Genomic DNA, 19,577 nt, shown 5'->3' with positions numbered 1-19,577 from the left:
GATGTTGACTGGGTTTGAACTGGGAACCTGGAAGTAAACCCCCTTATGTCCCATTACCAGTCCCGTGAGACGTTCAATACTTCATCTTAACTTTACTCACACAGTTGCATAAAGCCCAACAGAACAACAATGAAACAATGTAGTTTTAATGCAGAACTGTTCCATAATGCATAGTGTGGTCAGAACTGGTAGCTGTTCTGGACTTGCACAATTTGTACTTGTTCTGGTTAATGTCTCTTTTGTTAGCTTACCTTTGTCAATAAAGAAAATCAATCCAAATAAAACTTGGCCTTGGATCAAGGCTTCATTTACCTTACTGTGGACAGATTCTGATATCAGGTCTGCTTCTGTAGTGACCTCTTCATGTACGAGAAGTTTATTCATTTTAAAGGCCTGGCTTGTTTACAATTCTCACTTACTGTCATAGTGAAAAACGGGGACCATATTGCATAATTGTCTTGATTACCTCAAGGTTCTTATGCTGGGTCCATCATCATGGTATCTGAGCAGCTATGTGGGTCCACTACTAATCTCCACACATGCAGCTGCTTTAGAATCACCTGTGAGGAAGATTCCATTCCCTGGCCTGTGAAGAGCTCCCACACAAAGAATTAGGACTTGGGCTTTGCACAGAGATGGAAGATATTTGTGTGTGTATAAATTATACCTCTGTCTATTCACAGACACAAAACCGTCTTGATGCTGCTGCAGATGGTGTCCTGATCCCCACAGAACACAGCTCTGTGGTCTACAATGATTGCAGCCTGGCCACCTTTCTCAGGCTTGCCACCTACCTGATTACCCTGCACAGAAGAACTGTGCTAATTCTACTGCGATTCAGGGCCCAGCTGCTTGTGGATGTGGGAACACAGGACTGTGGCCAGAGGAATCATTCACACAAACACACTGAAATGCAACCATCCCTGGGGTGGAATGAACCAGATATTTAGGAGCATGCAGCAAAACTATGCAGTTGTCTAGAGCTGGAAGGGAAGAAGAATATCATATCCTTTTGAAATGGACTCATGGATAGGCCCCGTCTGGAATTGGTCAAGACACTCTTATTCTTGTAAAAAGTCCCATGGGATCTTTAATTACTGCAAGTGGGTCAGAACCTTGGATATACATCTCATCCAAAAGACCACTTGTATTATGTGTCTCTTAATTTAACCACAATGGCATAGGCACAGTACCCTATAACATGATTTAAGCTGAAAACTGTAATTTAATAATAAAGAAAAATACCCAGATAGTAGTCTGGAAAGAAATCAGATGCATTTTCCCTTATTGTGATCTTTGCTTTTAGATTGCTATAAATAAATGTCCTGATATAAAAATAACTTAAAGAAAGAGGAGGAGAAGAAAGTTCAGCTGTCCTGCTCGTCAATATAGAAAATGCAAAGATGACAGTTTACTGATTGATGTGTGCCTAAGGGTAATCCACAATAAATTTTACAACCATATGGACTATAAAGATATTCTGGCTCCTGGGCTGTTTCTACCAAAAGCTATTTTACATTTAGCTGTGCAATTAGGATTTAAAAATAAACACAACCATTGCCAGCCATGAAACAGCACTAGAAGTAAACATTTATTGTCAGTCAGTGCTCTGTAAACTTTAAATATCAAACTGACTTCTTGAGATTGTGTATGCTGTGCTTTATCAGTGGCTGCTGAACCAAAGTCACAGAAGACTGATTGAGAATCCTGCACTGTCGGTCAGACTTATTTAAAATCTTACTTAGTTTTATAAATACATTGCTGTTTCCCACAGATCATCTTGTTTAACAAAGAAAGTGGCTCCTGTTAATTATATGAAAATGAAACTCTAATAAAGCCTGTTGACATATTAGCTGTCAGACTAGAGAAAGATTTAGAGTTCCACTCACTAAATCTCAGAGAGCTTGCTGGTTAGACATTAATTATTTGATATTTGGAGCTTTATTATTTCATTTACCTATCTTTCTGATGACCTATCTAGTCATTTGCCAAGAGTCTGATGGAAATTCCTCAATATGCCAAATTGAAAACCCAAGGCTCTTGTCAAGGTTCCTTCCCCACTCTGAACTCTAGGGTACATGAAAGACCCCCTAAGCTTATTCTTACCAGCGTAGGTTAAAAACTTCCTCAAGGTACAAACTTTGCCTTGTCCTTGAACCCTATGCTGCCAACACCAAGCATGTTAAACAAAGAACAGGGAAAGAGACCACTTGGAGACATCTTCCCTCCAAAATATCCCCCCAAGCCCTACACCCCTTTTCCTGGGGAAGGCTTGATAAAAATCTTCATCAATTTGCATAGGTGAACTCAGACCCAAATCCTTGGATCTTAAGAACAATGAAAAAGCAATCAGGATCTTAAAAGAAGGATTTTAATTAAAGAAAAGTAAAAGAATCACCTCTGTAAAATCAGGATGGTAAATACCTTACATGGTAATCAGATTCAAAACATAGAGAATCCCTCTAGGCAAAACCTTAAGTTACAAAAAGACACAAAAACAGGAATATACATTCCATTCAGCACAACCTATTTTACCAGCCATTTAACAAAAGGAAATCTAATGCATTTCTAGCTAGATTACTTACTAATTTAACAGAAGTTCTAAGGAGCATTCCTGATCTGGTCCTGGCAAAAGCATCACACAGACAGACAGACCCTTTGTTTCTGCCCCCCCAGCTTTGAAAGTAGCTTGTCTCCTCATTGGTTATTTTCATCAGGTGCCAGCAAGGTTATCCTAGCTTCTTAACCCTTTACAGGTGAAAGGGTTTTGCCTCTGGCCTGGAGGGATTTTATAGTTCTGTATACAGAAAGGTGGTTACCTTTCCCTTTATATTTATGACAGCTCTTTTTCCGTTTCATATTTTCTTACACTGAGATTTCCATTCTGTCCCCATCCCACTAGGAGTCAGAGATGGATTGAAAGCAATACATGTTACAGATATCTTTTAACTAAGACTTGAACTATATGGGGAAATATTTATTCTATTCTCTGCTCTGCTACTGGGACACCTAGGATGAGTCACTTTCCTGCTCTGTCTCAGTTTTCCTAGCTGTAAAGTGGGGGATAATGTTCCTAACTTCTTTTGTGAACACTTTGGATGGAATGCACTATGTAAGAGCTATTATTATTTATTTTATAATGAGTAGCTGTTGCACTATGGTATCTGAGGAATGTGAAAGATCTGTAATAATTTTATGGATGCTATGTATATATCTCTGCACTTGGTGGTTGAGTTGCTGGCTAACAGGTAACAAAAAGTTAAATTAGTTTTGGTTAACCTGGGATTACTGGAACCAAAAGCTTAATGAGCAGAGACAGTCCTGACTACTGATAGTCAAACATACAATTGAGGTGATAATTTGAAGTTTATCTCCCCTAATATGGAACTGGGACCTGACAGGTTCTGCAGGGGAATGGAAGGTGGTAAGAAAGACCCCAGCTTGAATCCCAAGACATTTTTGTGTGGGAACTCTAAAACAGAGACTGGAAGCAGTTAAAAATGAGCCTCTGATGAGACAGGGGAGACAGTCTGCAGAAAAGCAGGCTGGAACTTGATCCCCAGAAAAATGAAGGGAGGAGCAGATGCTTACGTTTAGATAAGACAATGTGTGTTTATGCTTTTGTTGTGATAACGCCTTTTTTCTCTGCTTATGTTCTGTGGATAAATAACACTTTGTTTTGAACAAGCTGCATTCTCAAACTGGTCAAAGCTCCTGGAGAGATGTAAATGGCATGTATCAAAGCCAGCTGGTATTGCCAAAGTACTAAGGGTTGGTAAACTGAGGTGCTGAAGCCTGATGATCCAGTCTAAAAGTGGGGTGAAATGTAGGATTCCACCCTGGGTGAAGTGCAAATGTAGGCCTGTCACTTGAAAGAAGTGACCATTGGGAACCAGAGAAAGGTGAAATGTACAGCTCACTCCTGAACCATATCAGTATTATTCTGCCATTACTAATTATGTAGTATTGCACCCTAGAACCATACTGGGTAGATGGCTGTACAGCTGCAAAAGAACAAACCATGACTCAGCATTATAACACACAAAGAAAATCTATTCCCCTCTTCTATCATAGAATCATAGAATATCAGGGTTGGAAGGGACCTCAGGAGGTCATCTAGTCCAACCCCCTGCTCAAAAGCAGGACCCATACCCAATCAAATCATCCCAGCCAGGGCTTTGTCAAGCCTGACCTTAAAAACGTCTAAGGAAGGAGATTCCACCACCTCCCTAGGCAACGCATTCCAGTGTTTCACCACCCTCCTAGTGAAAAAGTTTTTCCTAATATCCAACCTGAACCTCCCCCACTGCAACTTGAGACCATTACTCCTTGTCCTGTCCTCTTCCACCACTGAGAATAGTCTAGAACCATCCTCTCTGGAACTACCTCTCAGGTAGTTGAAAGCAGCTATCAAATCCCCCCTCATTCTTCTTTTCTGTAGACTAAACAATCCCAGTTCCCTCAGCCTCTCCTCATAACTCATGTGTTCTAGACCCCTAATCATTTTTGTTGCCCTTCGCTGGACTCTCTCCAATTTATCCACAACCTTCTTGTAGTGTGGGGCCCAAAACTAGACACAGTACTCCAGATGAGGCCTCACCAATGTCGAATAGAGGGGGACGATCACGTCCCTCGATCTGCTCGCTATGCCCCTACTTATACATCCCAAAATGCCATTGGCCTTCTTGGCAACAAGGGCACACTGCTGGCTCATATCCAGCTTCTCGTCCACTGTCACCCCTAGGTCCTTTTCCGCAGAACTGCTGCCTAGCCATTCGGTCCCTAGTCTGTAGCTGTGCATTGGGTTCTTCCGTCCTAAGTGCAGAACCCTGCACTTATCCTTATTGAACCTCATCAGATTTCTTTTGGCCCAATCCTCCAATTTGTCTAGGTCCCTCTGTATCCTATCCCTGCCCTCCAGTGTATCTACCACTCCTCCCAGTTTAGTATCATCCGCAAATTTGCTGAGAGTGCAATCCACACCATCCTCCAGATCATTTATGAAGATATTGAACAAAACCGGCCCCAGGACCGACCCCTGGGGCACTCCACTTGACACCGGCTGCCAACTAGACATGGAGCCATTGATCACTACCCGTTGAGCCCGACAATCTAGCCAACTTGCTACCCACCTTATGGTGCATTCATCCAGCCCATACTTCCTTAACTTGCTGACAAGAATACTGTGGGAGACCGTGTCAAAAGCTTTGCAAAAGTCAAGATACAATACATCCACTGCTTTCCCTTCATCCACAGAACCAGTAATCTCATCATAGAAGGCGATTAGATTAGTCAGGCATGACCTTCCCTTGGTGAATCCATGCTGACTGTTCCTGATCACTTTCCTCTCATGTAAGTGCTTCAGGATTGATTCTTTGAGGACCTGCTCCATGATTTTTCCGGGGACTGAAGTGAGGCTGACTGGCCTGTAGTTCCCAGGATCCTCCTTCTTCCCTTTTTTAAAGATTGGCACTACATTAGCCTTTTTCCAGTCATCCGGGTCTTCCCCCGTTCGCCACGAGTTTTCAAAGATAATGGCCAATGGCTCTGCAATCACAGCCGCCAGTTCCTTTAGCACTCTCGGATGCAACTCATCTGGCCCCATGGACTTGTGCACGTCCAGTTTTTCTAAATAGTCCCTAACCACCTCTTTCTCCACAGAGGGCTGGCCATCTATTCCCCATGTTGTGATGCCCAGCACAGCAGTCTGGGAGCTGACCTTGTTCGTGAAGACAGAGGCAAAAATCATTGAGTACATTCGCTTTTTCCACATCCTTCGTCACTAGGTTGCCTCCCTCATTCATTAAGGGGCACACACTTTCCTTGGCTTTCTTCTTGTTGCCAACATACCTGAAGAAACCCTTCTTGTTACTCTTGACATCTCTCGCTAGCTGCAGTTCCAGGTGCGATTTGGCCCTCCTAATTTCATTCCTACATGCCCGAGCAATATTTTTATACTCTTCCCTGGTCATATGTCCAACCTTCCACTTCTTGTAAGCTTCTTTTTTATGCTTAAGATCCGCTAGGATTTCACCGTTAAGCCAAGCTGGTCGCCTGCCATATTTACTATTCTTTCGACACATCGGGATGGTTTGTCCCTGTAACCTCAACAGGGATTCCTTGAAATACAGCCAGCTCTCCTGGACTCCTTTCCCCTTCATGTTAGTCCCCCAGGGGATCCTACCCATCCGTTCCCTGAGGGAGTCGAAGTCTGCTTTCCTGAAGTCCAGGGTCCGTATCCTGCTGCTTACCTTTCTTCCCTGTGTCAGGATCCTGAACTCGACCATCTCATGGTCACTGCCTCCCAGGTTCCCATCCACTTTTGCTTCCCCTACTAATTCTTCCCGGTTTGTGAGCAGCAGGTCAAGAAAAGCTCCCCCCAAGTTGGCTCCTCTCGCACTTGCACCAGGAAATTGTCCCCTATGCTTTCCAAAAACTTCCTGGATTGTCTATGCACCGCTGTACTGCTCTCCCAGCAGATATCAGGAAAATTAAAGTCACCCATGAGAACCAGGGCATGCGATCTAGTAGCTTCTGTGAGCTGCCGGAAGAAAGCCTCATCCACCTCATCCCCCTGGTCCGGTGGTCTATAGCAGACTCCCACCACTACATCACTCCTGTTGCTCACACTTCTAAACTTAATCCAGAGACACTCAGGTTTTTCTGCAGTATCGTACCGGAGCTCTGAGCAGTCATACTGTTCCCTTACATACAGTGCTACTCCCCCACCTTTTCTGCCCAGCCTGTCCTTCCTGAACAGTTTATAACCATCCATGACAGTACTCCAGTCATGGGAGTTATCCCACCAAGTCTCTGTTATTCCAATCACGTCACAATTCCTTGACATCACCAGGACCTCCAGTTCTCCCTGCTTGTTTCCAAGGCTTTGTGCATTCGTATATAAGCACTTGAGATAATCTGCTGATCGCCCCTCATTCTCAGTATGAGGCAGGAGCCCTCCCCTCACAGACATTCCTGCCTGTGCTTCCTCCCGGTATCCCGCTTTCCCACTTACCTCAGGGCTTTAGTCTCCTTCCCCCAGTGAACCTAGTTTAAAGCCCTCCTCACTAGGTTAGCTAGCCTGCTCGCAAAGATGCTCTTCCCTCTCTTCATAAGGTGGAGCCCGTCTCTGCCCAGCACTCCTCCTTCATGGAACACCATCCCATGGTCAAAGAATCCAAAGCCTTCTCTCTGACACCACCTGCGTAGCCATTCGTTGACTTCCACTATTCGGCGGTCCCTACCCAGGCCTTTTCCTTCCACGGGGAGGATGGACGAGAACACCACCTGCGCCTCAAACTCCTTTATCCTTCTTCCCAGAGCCACGTAGTCTGCAGTGATCCGCTCAAGGTCATTCTTGGCAGTATCATTGGTGCCCACATGGAGAAGCAGGAAGGGGTAGCGATCAGAGGGCTTGATGAGTCTCGGCAGTCTCTCCGTCACATCGCGAATCTTAGCCCCCGGCAAGCAGCAGACTTCTCGGTTTTCCCGGTCAGGGCGGCAGATAGATGACTCAGTCCTCCGGAGGACTGCTCAGGATTGCTGTTTTAAATCCCTCATGAAGGGCCTGATCCTGCAAGAAGCTTGAGGCCTTCAGCTCCATTACAAGACAGAACATTAGACTCTTTCATTCTGCCCTCCTCAGGCAGTGCCGTATTCCACTGACTGGTTCTGTTTGAATAGGGAAAACCCATTAGCACCTGTGGGATACTTCTCTTTATGCAAATATCAAATATGGGAGCATTTGATGTTGATATTTTGCATCATCTTTCAGATTTCCTCCACATTTTATAAGAGTTATATTTCTTTCTTTCTCCAGTCCATCGGTTTGTGGGATTAATAATGCCGATATTTGTCAAAAGGGTACTATAGAACTTGTGAGATCTGAGAAAGTGGTTTACCAGATTCTGGAGCTATTATGGGATTTTGAATTGTCAAAGATTTTGGTAATTCATTTACCATAAATTATTGTCACTGATATTAATCTTTTTGGTCTGGCTGGTTTGAAATAGAAATTACAATCTGTGTTTGGTCATGCTTTTGGAAAAATGAATATAAACTGAAGAACTCCTTATGCTATATTTCTAAACCACTTTGCCGCATTAATTAAATTCTTCAAAATATCTGAAAGCGTGTGCCATAAACTCAAAGCCCTCCTGAAATCCGGCTGCACAGGCTCTGGTCATAAAACTGTAAAGACAGGTGAGATTTTCATTCCATTTTCCTGCCAGAAACGTTGGCTTCAGTAAAGTGGGCCTTGTCATGTGGAGGTCAGACACTGGGACTCAGAGCTGAGAGTCAAGCTGGAATGAGAGCCCAGAGCCAAGAGTCAAAATTGGAATCACCAGGAGCAAGCAGGGTAAGGCAAGGGGGAGATCTCAGGCAGGGACAGGGCTGAGGCAAAGATATGTGCAAGATAGGGGCAGCAGGAACAAGGAAACACAAGAATAGTCACAGTGGTGGGCATGAGCAATGAGCAGCCAGAGGGCTAGAACAGTACCAGTGTTGCTTTCTAAATGATTGAGATGATTGGCTGTCTTTGATCCCTCATGCCAAGTTTGACTATAACAAAGCGAACCAATGCCTCCACCAGACAGACCCCCTTCTTTGCTAAGTGCATAACATAAGAACATAACAATGGCCATACTGGGTCATTTAATAGATACAACGTGAAGAAACTAAAGGAGAAACAGTAAAGGAGGAGACTGAATTCTGTTCTATATAGGTTAGAATCATAGAATATCAGGGTTGAAAGGGACCTCAGGAGGTCATCTAGTACAACCCCCTACTCAAAGCAGGACCAATCCCCAACTAAATCATCCCAGCCAGGGCTTTGTCAAGCCTGACCTTAAAAATCTCTAAAGAAGGAGATTCCACCACCTCCCTAGCTAACCCATTCCAGTGCTTCACCACCCTCCTAGAGAAAAAGTTTTTCCTAACATGCAACCTAAACCTCCCCCACTGCAACTTGAGACCATTACTCCTCGTTCTGTCATCTGCTACCACTGAGAACAGTCTAGATCCATCCTCTTTGGAACCCCCTTCAGGTAGTTGAAAGCAGCTGTCAAATCCCCCCTCATTCTTCTCTTCTGCAGACTAAATAATCCCAGTTCCCTCAGTCTCTCCTCATAAGTCATGTGTTTCAGACGCCTAATCATTTTTGTTGCCCTCCACTGGACTCTTTCCAATTTTTCCACATCCTTCTTGTAGTGTGGGGCCCAAAACTGGACACAGTACTCCAGATGAGGCCTCACCAATGCCAAATAGAGGGGAATGATCACGTCCCTCGATCTGCTGGCAATGCTCCTACTTATACAGCCCAAAATGCCCTTAGCCTTCTTGGCAACAAGGGCACACTGTTGACTTATATCCAGCTTCTCGTCCAATGTAACCCCTAGGTCCTTTTCTGCAGAAATGCTGCCTAGCCGGTTGGTTCCCAGCCTGTAGCAGTGCATAGGATTCTCCCGTCCTAAGTGCAGGAGTCTGCACTTGTTCTTGTTGAACCTCATCAGACTTCTTTTGGTCCAATCCTTTAATTTGTCTAGGTCCCTCTGTATCCTATCCCTACTCTCCGGTGTATCTATCACTTCTCCGAGTTTAGTGTCATCTGCAAACTTGCTGAGGGTGCAATCCACGCCCTCCTCCAGATCATTAATGAAGATATTGAACAAAACCGGGCCCAGGACCAACCTGTGGAGCACTTCGCTTGATATCGGCTGCCAACTAGACATGGAGCCATTGATCACTACCTGTTGAGCCCGATGATCTACCCAGCTTTCTATCCACCTTATAGTCCATCCAGCCCATACTTCTTTAACTTGCTGGCAAGAATACTGTGGGAGACCATATCAAAAGCTTTGCTAAAGTCAAGGAATAACACATCCACTGCTTTCCCCTCATCCACAGAGCCAGTTATCTCATCATAGAAGGCAATTAGGTTAGTCTGGCATGACTTGCCCTTGGTGAGTCCATGCTGACTGTTCCTGAACACTTTCCTCTCCTCTAAGTGCTTCAAAATTGATTCCGTGAGGACCTGCTCCATGATTTTTCCAGGGATTGAGGTGAGGCTGACTGGCCTGTAGTTCCCAGGATCCTCCTTCTTCCATTTTTTAAAGAGGGGCACTACATTAGCCTTTTTCTAATCATCCAGGACCTCCCCTGATCACCATGAGTTTTCAAAGATAATGGCCAGTGGCTCTGCAATCACATCCACCAACTCCCTTAACACCCTCGGATGCAGCGCATCCTGCCCCATGGACTTGTGCTTGTCCAGCTTTTTTAAATGGTCCTGAACCACTTCTTTCTCCACAGAGGGCTGGTCACCTCCTCCCCATACTGTGCTGCCCAGTGCAGTAGTCTGGAAGCTGACCTTGTTCGTGAAGACAGAGGGAAAAAAAGCATTGAGTACATTAGCTTTTTCCACATCCTCTGTCACTAGGTTGCCTCCCCCATTCAGTAAGGGCCCCACACTTTCCTTGGCTATGCTCACTGTAGTATGTGAGCACCTTCCAGTTGTGCATTAAACAATGTGAATAACTTCTGTCACATGCTGTTTGTTCTGTCATCCTCTTCCTAGGGGGAGTATTATGTGCAGTGTAGTATCTTGTAGGATACTACACTGCACACAAGGATACTATTATAGGAGGTATGTGGTGAAGGGGTGTTTTTTGTTTTGTTGTTTTATATAAATATACCTGTTTCTATGTGTCTGTGTTAGAGAAGGCAAGGTCAACAAAATGCACCTTGGATTTGGAGTGGAAAGTGGTGGGTTTGTGATTGTCCTTAGTTCTTGGGGGAGTTCATTCCACACTCTCAGACCATCCCCATAGAAAGTTCTGTCTCCTGCACAGATGAGCATTACTTTTGTTTTGACAGTTCCATTGTGCCAGAGGAACGGAATTGTCAACCACAGACTTCAATCACAGAGCTTTCGGCATCTTTTAAATATCTTGGGCCCAAGTCATGAAGCACTTTGAAGATATGGAGTGAAACTTTGAACTAGATTTGAAATTCTATGGGAAGCCAGCATAGAAAGCTTTGATGTGCTTGTGGTAGCCTGTTTTGCTGAGGAGATGCACTGCAGCATTCTGTATTAGTATGAGTTTCCTAAATTCTGAAGGCTTCATGCCCCAGTATACTGCATTGCTGTAATCCAGCGACAGGGTGACAAAGGTATGAATACCTGAGGCCAGGCCTTCACCTGCCACGATGAGAGAGAGAGTTTCCTAGTCAAGCAGAGATGGCAATAGCATCTGTGCGTAATGCTTTCTATGTGAGAGCTCAGCATAGGTGAGGAATCCACAAGTACTCCTAGACCATGGAGTGAACTGATTAAACAGACAGTACTGTAGCTGCAAGCTTTTCAAAATACTTTCCTTTGCCTACCAGCATCACCTCATTTAACTGGCTCAACAAGCAAGCAACAGCAAATTGCACAATCAACCTGGACATACGAATTCAGGAATGCACTCTAGGACCAAAGGCATAGGCTAGTGAAAAATTAGGTTTATTATAAAAGAAATATCTTTCCTCCTGTCCCACTCTCCTCCTGATCCCTCAGGAAGGAGTATGTCAAAGAATCAGCTATACTGCATTCCCTACATCAGTTAGGAATCTGAGAGATCTCTAGAAAGTGTTAGATCTCCCAGTGATCAGTAGTGTTGTCCCACCCTCTCTGGTATCATAGACATGATGTCATTGAAGGAGTACAGATGCCAAAATGTACATGTTTGTGATCCCAAACACAGCTGATCAATTAAGATCACATAGCTTCTTTGGAATATGGGGGGCGACGGGGGGAGAGCAGAACCTCAGGGTTCACCTGGGTCGTTAGTGACCTTTGCCCCAACCTATCAACCAGAATACTTTTAAGAAAAACAATGGGAAAACTGAGACATTTTCTATTGGGAGCAATTCTGCTAATATGTTATTCTGGATTTCTTCCTTTATTTGCATGACAACAAGATTTTTGTTTCATTAGAATTCTTTCCTGCTACTTATTTTCTATCTGAACTAAAAATTATTCTTCAGTGACATTGTAATCATTTCCACAACAGTCAATTATAATACAATTCTAGAATTCTGACAATTCTAACTTTAGGCAACCAAGTTTGAAGAAAAAATTAACACACAAACACATCAAGTAAATTCATGAGAGGAATATTTATAGATGTAATACTAGGGGTAGTTAATCAATTTTCCATTACTTCAAGGCCTTCTCTCATTTCTCCAAAAAGGAATAATTTAGCATGGGGTACTTCACAGTCATGAGCAATAAACATGCTCCTTATATTCAACTCCTATGAACCCTGAATGTTCAGTCTAGAAGTAAATACATCTTCATTTGATATCCAACCATAAAACACTTTATGTGCATGAACGGTCCATTGCCTTGACCCCCAAACTAGCATAATTAACAGTACCACATAACATTTGATTTCCCAGTGATTCCATCTTACTTTTTGTCTAGTTTAATCCTCATTAAAACCTAGAGTCACAGTGATTTCCTACTGGCTGAGTGTTGGGTCACTGCAGAACTTTGCATTCTTTCTGCCATAGGCTTTAGCATGTTATGGAAACAGTGCTCCAAACTTTGCAATCCTCAGTGACGGGACACAGGGATTGACTGATTTAGGCAGTGCAGCTCTGTGGTGGGCATTCTACTTCAAAGGGCATTGTGAGGACCACTGCTGCCTTTCCACATGAGTGAATTCACCTTCCAGCCCAGCTGCTTTACAGGCACAGGGATAGGAGAATGAAAATTGTACCTCTCTGCTAAGGTTGCCAGGTGTCCAGTTTTCGACTGGAACACCAGTCGAAAAGGGTCCCTGGCAGCTTCAGTCAGCACCGCTGACTGGGTCATTAAAAGTCCAATCAGCAGCACAGCTGGGCTAAGGCAGGCTCCCACATCCAGCTCCTATGTGTAGGTGCAGCCAGGTGGCTCTGCGTGCTGCCCCTGCACCAAGCACCAGTTCCACAGATCCCACTGGCCGTGGTTCCCAGCCAATGGGAGCTGCAGTGGTGCCGCCTGTGCATACAGAGCCCCTGGCTGCACCTCTGCATAGGAGCCAGAAGAGGGACATGCCACTGCTTCCGGGAGCTGCCTGAGGTAAGGTGCTTGAGGTAAGCACCCGGAGCCTGCACTACTGAGCCCCTCCCACACTCCAGCCCCCTGTCACAGGCCTGATCCCCCTCCCTCCCTCCAAATCCCTCGGCCCCAGCCCGGAGCACCCTCCTGCACCCTCAACCCCTCATCCCAAGCCCCACCCCAAAGCCCACACCCCCCAGCCGGAACCCTCAGTCCCCCCCCCCATGCCCCAACCCCTTGCCCCAGCCCTGATCCCCCTCCTGTCCTCTGAACCCCTCCATCCCAGCCTGGAGCACCCTCCTGCACTCCAAACCCCTCATCCCAAGCCCCACCCCAGAACCCACACCCCAGCCAGAGCCCTCACCCCCTGCACCCCAACCCCCTGCATCCCAACCCCCTGCCCCAGCCCAGAGCCCCCTCCCTCACCCTCATTTCTGGCCCTGCCCCAGAACCCACAACTTCAGTCCAGAGCCTATATCCTCTCTCACACCCCAACCCCTGGCTCAGCTCGGAGCCCCCTCCCATACTCCGAACCCCTTGGCTTCACCTTCCAGCCCGAGTCCCCTTCTGCACCCAAAACTCCTCATCCCTGGCCCCACCCCAGAGCCCACACCCCCCAGAAGGAGCCTTCACCCACTCCTGCATCCCAACTCACGGCCTCAGCCCAGAGCCCCCTCCTTCACCCTGACCTCCTCATTTCTGGCCCCACCCTGGAGCCTGTGGCCCCATCCCGGAGCCTGCACCCCCTCCCCCACACCCCAATCCCCTGATCCAGCCATTTGAAAATGAGCGAGTGAGTGAGGGTGGGGAGAGCGAGTGACAGAGAGGAGGGGATGAAGGGGGTGGGCCTCGGAGGAGGGGCTGGGTAGGGGGCAGGGCAAGGTATTCGGTTTTGTGCAAGTAGAAAGTTGGCAACCCTACTCTCTGCACTTGTGAAGGCAAAACTGAGCCTGGAAACTGAACCAGAATCTTTCATCAGAGTGTGGCTCACTAACCACAGGGGCCAGCCTACTTAACACATTGTTACTGGTAGTATTAGCGTGCAAAATAAAAGGCTAAAAAGGAGGCTTAGTACAATCCTTAAAAAAATAAAGATATTCCTTATCAAGTTTGAAAAATAGTATTTGTCACTCAGTTGTTGCATGACTGAGTTCACTCACATGGAGAAATCATAAATCATTTATCCTGTTTGGTTCTTTGAAATCTGTATTGGGGTAGAATTTAAGAGAAATCCTACAGTTTGTACTTTTGATTCAGTCTTGCATTTCCTTCATGTCAGCAATGATTACTTCATTTCTATTCATCTTTAAATGGCTCCAGCTAGCTAGAGGAGGAGGGATTATGCAGCAACCATTGTGCACAATCAAGTGTGCACAGAATCATTTATGAGGCAGGCACAATGCCTCCAGGAAACTTCACAGCAGTGATTTCTGCTTTCCTTTCACTTGGATGCAGTGTGCATTCCTCCTTACTCCAACCTAGTTCTGCTGGCTGATGGGCCACCTATAGTAACTTCCTGCAATATTCGAGATAAACCTAATTGAGTTATACTAAACCTTATTGAATTAAGTTTAAGTGTTTTAGGAGTTCCATTTATTAAAAATGCAAAGCTTATGTATTATTTTGGGATTGTGTGTAACTTCTCTAGACAGAAGATAGTCAATGTAAACATTGGGAAGGGTTATGAGCGTCAAAGGATTATTTTAAACAATGTGCCAGACAAACCAAGTGAAGTGGGCTTTCTAGGAAATATCTGGAAGGAGGTGAATGCAAATTACCATGCTCAGCTATGCAAGACCCAACCTTTTGACGCTTCGCCCTGAATAGGGGACTATTGTCTGGCTGACTAACTATTCCTGGTCTCTGCAGATCAAAGACCCAAACTGTATAACGACGTGACTCAGATTCATGGGTGTGCTTGTTCTAAGCTAACAGCTGTTGTGAACTTGTGACCACAGAAAAAAACTCCTTGGTGGAGTTTGAGGGACTGCTCAACTGCCAGAGCTCTTGTTGGATCTGGGGTGATCCCTGGTAAGCTTATTAGCATGCATGTAGATTCTTCTGTTTTAATATTTTCTCTGTAATGTTTTCACCTTAAGAATAAATATGCTTGCTTAGAAAGGGCTGGGTGGTAACTTATACCCATGGATAATTATTACACTGTTTTTGAGGAGAAAAGCAATGGAGGCCTTCTTGGTGCAATTGAGAAAAAGGTGCAATATGAGGCTGTTGAGAAAAAGGCTAATATCATTATGGGATGTGTTAACAGGAGTGTTGCATGTATGACACGGAAGGGAGTTGTCCCACTCTACTCCGCATTGGTGAGGCCTCAGCTGGAGTATTGTGTTCAGTTCTGGGTGCCACATTTTAGGAAAGATGTGGACAAATTGGAGACAGTTCAGAGGAGACCAATAAAAATGATAAAAGGTTTAGATAACTTGACCTATGAGGAAAGGTTAAACTGGGCATGTTTAGTCTTGAAAAAAGAAGACTGAGTCTGGACCTGATAAAACTCTTCATATATGTTAACAGATGTGTGACGGGGTGTATCAGGTCCTTTGAGGCCCTCTGCTGAAGGCCTTGTGGTCCTTCCACACCATGGCCAGGAAAGAGCAGTAGAGGTGGGTCCTCCAGGCTGCCTAGAGAGGCTGCAGGGAAGCAGCCAATCGGAGCCCAGCAAGATCATGTGACAGAAGCTGCTGGCAAGAGCAGATCAGTTGCTAGCTGGAGCCAGGGGAGCAAAGAAGGTGCTCCTGGCTGATGACTGGGACTCAAGCTAGACTTCAGGTCGGAGGTAAGGGTGAAGCTGAAAATGCTGGGGCTAAGAAGGGAAGTGGCCCAGGGAAATGCAACAGCAAGTTAAAAGGAAGCAGCTAGGTTGGGACCCGGAGTAGTGGGCAGGCCTGGGTCCCCTCTACCAGCCACAGGTGGAGTGGCCTAAGCCCAGAGAAGGTGGCAGAAGACCTCAAAGAGAGCCAATATTTATCTGAACTGTTTTTTTTGTATATCCACAGACTGTGTGACTCAGCTCTCCCTGAAAACTTGCTCAAAAAGTTTAACTATCCACAGGGATCACAAAGCTGAGAGAATGCAGGTGCAGACACACTTGGCCGGCAGGGGCGTTCACATGAGATGAGTGGCCCTGTCACAGGCTGTTATAAAGAAGATGGTAATCAATTATTCTGTGTCCACTGGAGGTAGGGAAAGAAGTAATGGGCTTAATCTGCAGCAAGGGAGATTTATGTTAGATATTAGGAAAATTTTCTCACTATAAAGATAGTTACACTCTGGAACAGACTTCCAAGGGAGGTTGTGAAATCCTTCTCTTTGGAAGGTTTAAAAGCAGGTGAGACAAACCTAGCACGGATGGTCTAGGTTTACTTGGACCTGCCTCAGACCAGAGGGCTGGACTCTGACTTCATGAGGTCCCATCCAATCCTACACTTCTATGATTTTATGATATCTTCCCGTTATTCACATATTCAGAATTTGATTATGAAGTCTAATATACTTACTTTCAAAAGAACTTGGCAAGTCCACTCTTGCATAGCGACATGGACCATGGAAGCAACCAGTTGAGTGATTTTATTCCATTCTGAAGAAAATGGTCTGATACACTACAGGCAATACATGCAATAGAACCTGAGCCATACATAGCAATGGTTCTCTTCCTTTCTTCAATTCAAGGTCCACAGATTAAGTACCATTGATGTAGAGCGCCAATCACAATTAGCAGGTACGTACCAATAAATCTACATTGTTCTCTGTTCGCCACAGCAGTGGTAGTAAGTACAAGAGAGTGAACCGTGCTTTATGTCTGGGACTCTGCAATCCATTAAATAAGCACTTGACCGGAATAAACTTCCATTCAAATTGTGGTAATAGTTGTGATTTTAAGTAATTGCAGACTTACTTGTCAGGGTAGTTAACCAACTCAGTGGAGTTCTCTGACATTTTTGCTTGAAGAAAATCTTATCTAAAGCAAAGGTTAAAGTGTTTATTTGTGGTTTCCATGTACATGACTCAAATGAGTTTACAATCTGTACAGTCCATATTTCAGGACAGGGCTTCATACACGAATATATATCTCATAGACACAGCAAACTTTCCAGAAGCTATAGCAGAATCAGAAGAGTATTGAGCAGTTTCTGATTTCCATTCAGGGAGAGCAAAAGGCTGGACTTTGACTGTATCTGATCAGCAGATAATTCCCCTAGCTAAGGGGAACATAGGCACAAAGTCAGGAGAGCCAACTCCTGTACCAATGTCATCCCCTGTTCTAGAAGAAGAGGCATGTCAGAGCAAGTCAGGAAGGGGACATGGCAGAGCTCTGCTCAATCATGATTCTCCACTGGCCTCTGGTCCCTCAGTTGCCAGTAGTGCAAGTTAGAGCAGCCTACTTGCACCAAAGTCAGGTGTAGTATAGATGGGCATAGCCCATAGGATGAGGGAATATGTGGAATAGCTGTTGTTGTGTAAGGATATAGAGTGTAGCTGTGACTTTCCATACAGGGACTGTGCATGAACTGCAGGTCACAGTGAACAACAGGCTCTGGTTTCTGTTGGGTAAGAGTTACGTAATCTTTAACTACAAATACCTTGGCTGTTAATACAGGTTCTCATTGCTTTAATCAAAAGACCACAATAATCAGATTCTTGACACCACACTCTCCGACACCTATTGCCCTGAGCTGAGTGCAGTTCAGACATAGAAGAGAGACTGGCCCTACCTTTCACAATTGTGACATGGTAAGACTGGATCCTCTAGACCCAAAGGTGACTAACGAGAGAATACGTGAATACTTCTCAAGAGTCACATTGAATTTGTTTTCACTGCCAAGCAGCTAATGACTGTCCGATTCGGATAAACTGGTTAGGGCTAAGAGTTGTCACTTGATACCTCTATACTGATATAGTACTGGCATGTATCCCTGGGTATTCACATTAAGACTTATTCCCTCCTTAAAATTATTGTTCCTTATAACTACCAACATATAAAGGGAGTGAAAATTTGCAAAGTGGTTTATTCTTAGTTCTTCCATATGATCTCTGAGCTATCTCTACTTTTGCGCATTGTACAGCATTAAGCTCATTGTTGGTGCTAAACAGATCATCATAAAGAGATATACATGAACAAAAATGGGATCATAAAACATTCACAGAATTATATACTGTACTAATGTATATACATAGGACAGAAGGAAACACTTTTGTTATTAAGCATTTATTACAAGAGTGCACAAATATGATACATATAATTCATTGCAAAAACTACATTAAAATAAAGAACTAAAGATTATAAATTTAATCCCTCAAAAATCAGGAAATGGATAAATAAAGGGCTTCCTATTCTACCTCAAACTCAGGAAGAGAAGTATGCCTGTTCATCAACCAGTGGGTGTCCTGCATTGCATTAAATGCTGAGGCAGTTGCCCTCATTCTAAAAGATGCTTAGAATGAGCATCTGTTTCCCTGGAGATGCTGTGATGTCATCTTTCCAGTTCCGTGGCACATAGTTGAAACTCTGACGTTCAGTGAGTAAAGCACAAGACCAGTTACAGAATTTTTAACCAATTGGGTTCCATTACATACCTGTGAACCAGATCCCACTGATGGGCTGAATTCCTTCAGATAGCACATTGCACCTCCTTAAAATGAGCTGTTTATAAATACCCTGTGATCTAGCTGTATTTTTGTGAGGAGGTGAATTTAGTTTTATTTTATTTAGTGCTTCTTCCATTGCTCTTTAACTGTGTTTCTCAAATAGAAACAGAACAGCTCTTAGACACGAATAGAATTTTAGGTAAAATAACAACTAAATCCAGGCTGAACCAATAGTTGCAAACAATATATATAATTTTTTTGTCTCTTCCCATAGAAAAGAAAGAAAACTGCTCAATGGAATTCCATTTAGTTCATGTGTATAGAATGAACTAGCCCTTTAGGGGCAGGGTTAATTAGCTGTGGCAAGCATCTATGCTAAAATGTAACCTGTGTTAGGGAGAGTTAGTGCAAGATCTTCCACAACACTTAAATCCCAGGTTGGGACTGTCTGTGGAGAAACTGATGGAGCATCCACTCCAGTATGCCTCCAAGTTCCTGTATGCTGCAGGAGTGGTTTCTGTGATAGCTTCACCAAGGGCGGCGTAGAGTGTTGCATTAGGAGAAGGCCAAAGGCAAGCTAGGGCAGAGGCCATGGGATCTGTGTCTATGACGATCTCTCAGTGGCTCCACCATCATACTAGGCAGATAACATAGAGACTGCAACCAATGCTCTAACCCTAGTTCCAGGACAGCAAGGGGAATGGGTCTTACCTCCCCAGCCCAACTGCCCTGCAGTTCACCTCCTTGGAGCCTGATGCTTTGGCTTCTCTGACCTTAAAATCCATTGGACCGCTGTGGTCATCTAGTTTGACTTTCTGCATAACAAGCCACTCACTAATTGTGGCAGTGGAGGGAAATATTATTTTCTGCTACGGTAGCAAACACA

The 19,577-nt window shown here is 44.6% G+C and overlaps 1 protein-coding gene across 4 annotated transcripts in view; it reads right to left on the bottom strand.

Moving 5' to 3' along the window:
- Positions 1-19,577, bottom strand: part of FAM81B (family with sequence similarity 81 member B) — a 63,254-nt gene that overhangs the window by 41,925 nt on the left and 1,752 nt on the right. For 2 of the 4 annotated variants that reach the window (XM_084628378.1, XM_084628381.1), the window contains exon 2: positions 17,001-17,063. The exons of 1 other annotated variant lie outside the window; for it this stretch is intronic. In XM_084628378.1, the coding sequence (XP_084484504.1) occupies positions 17,001-17,041 (41 nt within the window). In that variant the 5' untranslated portion in view covers positions 17,042-17,063. One more of the 4 variants, XM_084628380.1, reaches the window with a different exon arrangement.

Source organism: Lepidochelys olivacea (assembly GCF_965140295.1).
Source record: "Lepidochelys olivacea isolate rLepOli2 genome assembly, chromosome: 5".
In the NCBI taxonomy this organism is placed as follows: Eukaryota; Metazoa; Chordata; order Testudines; family Cheloniidae; genus Lepidochelys; species Lepidochelys olivacea.
This window is presented reverse-complemented; position numbering and strand designations above follow the sequence as displayed.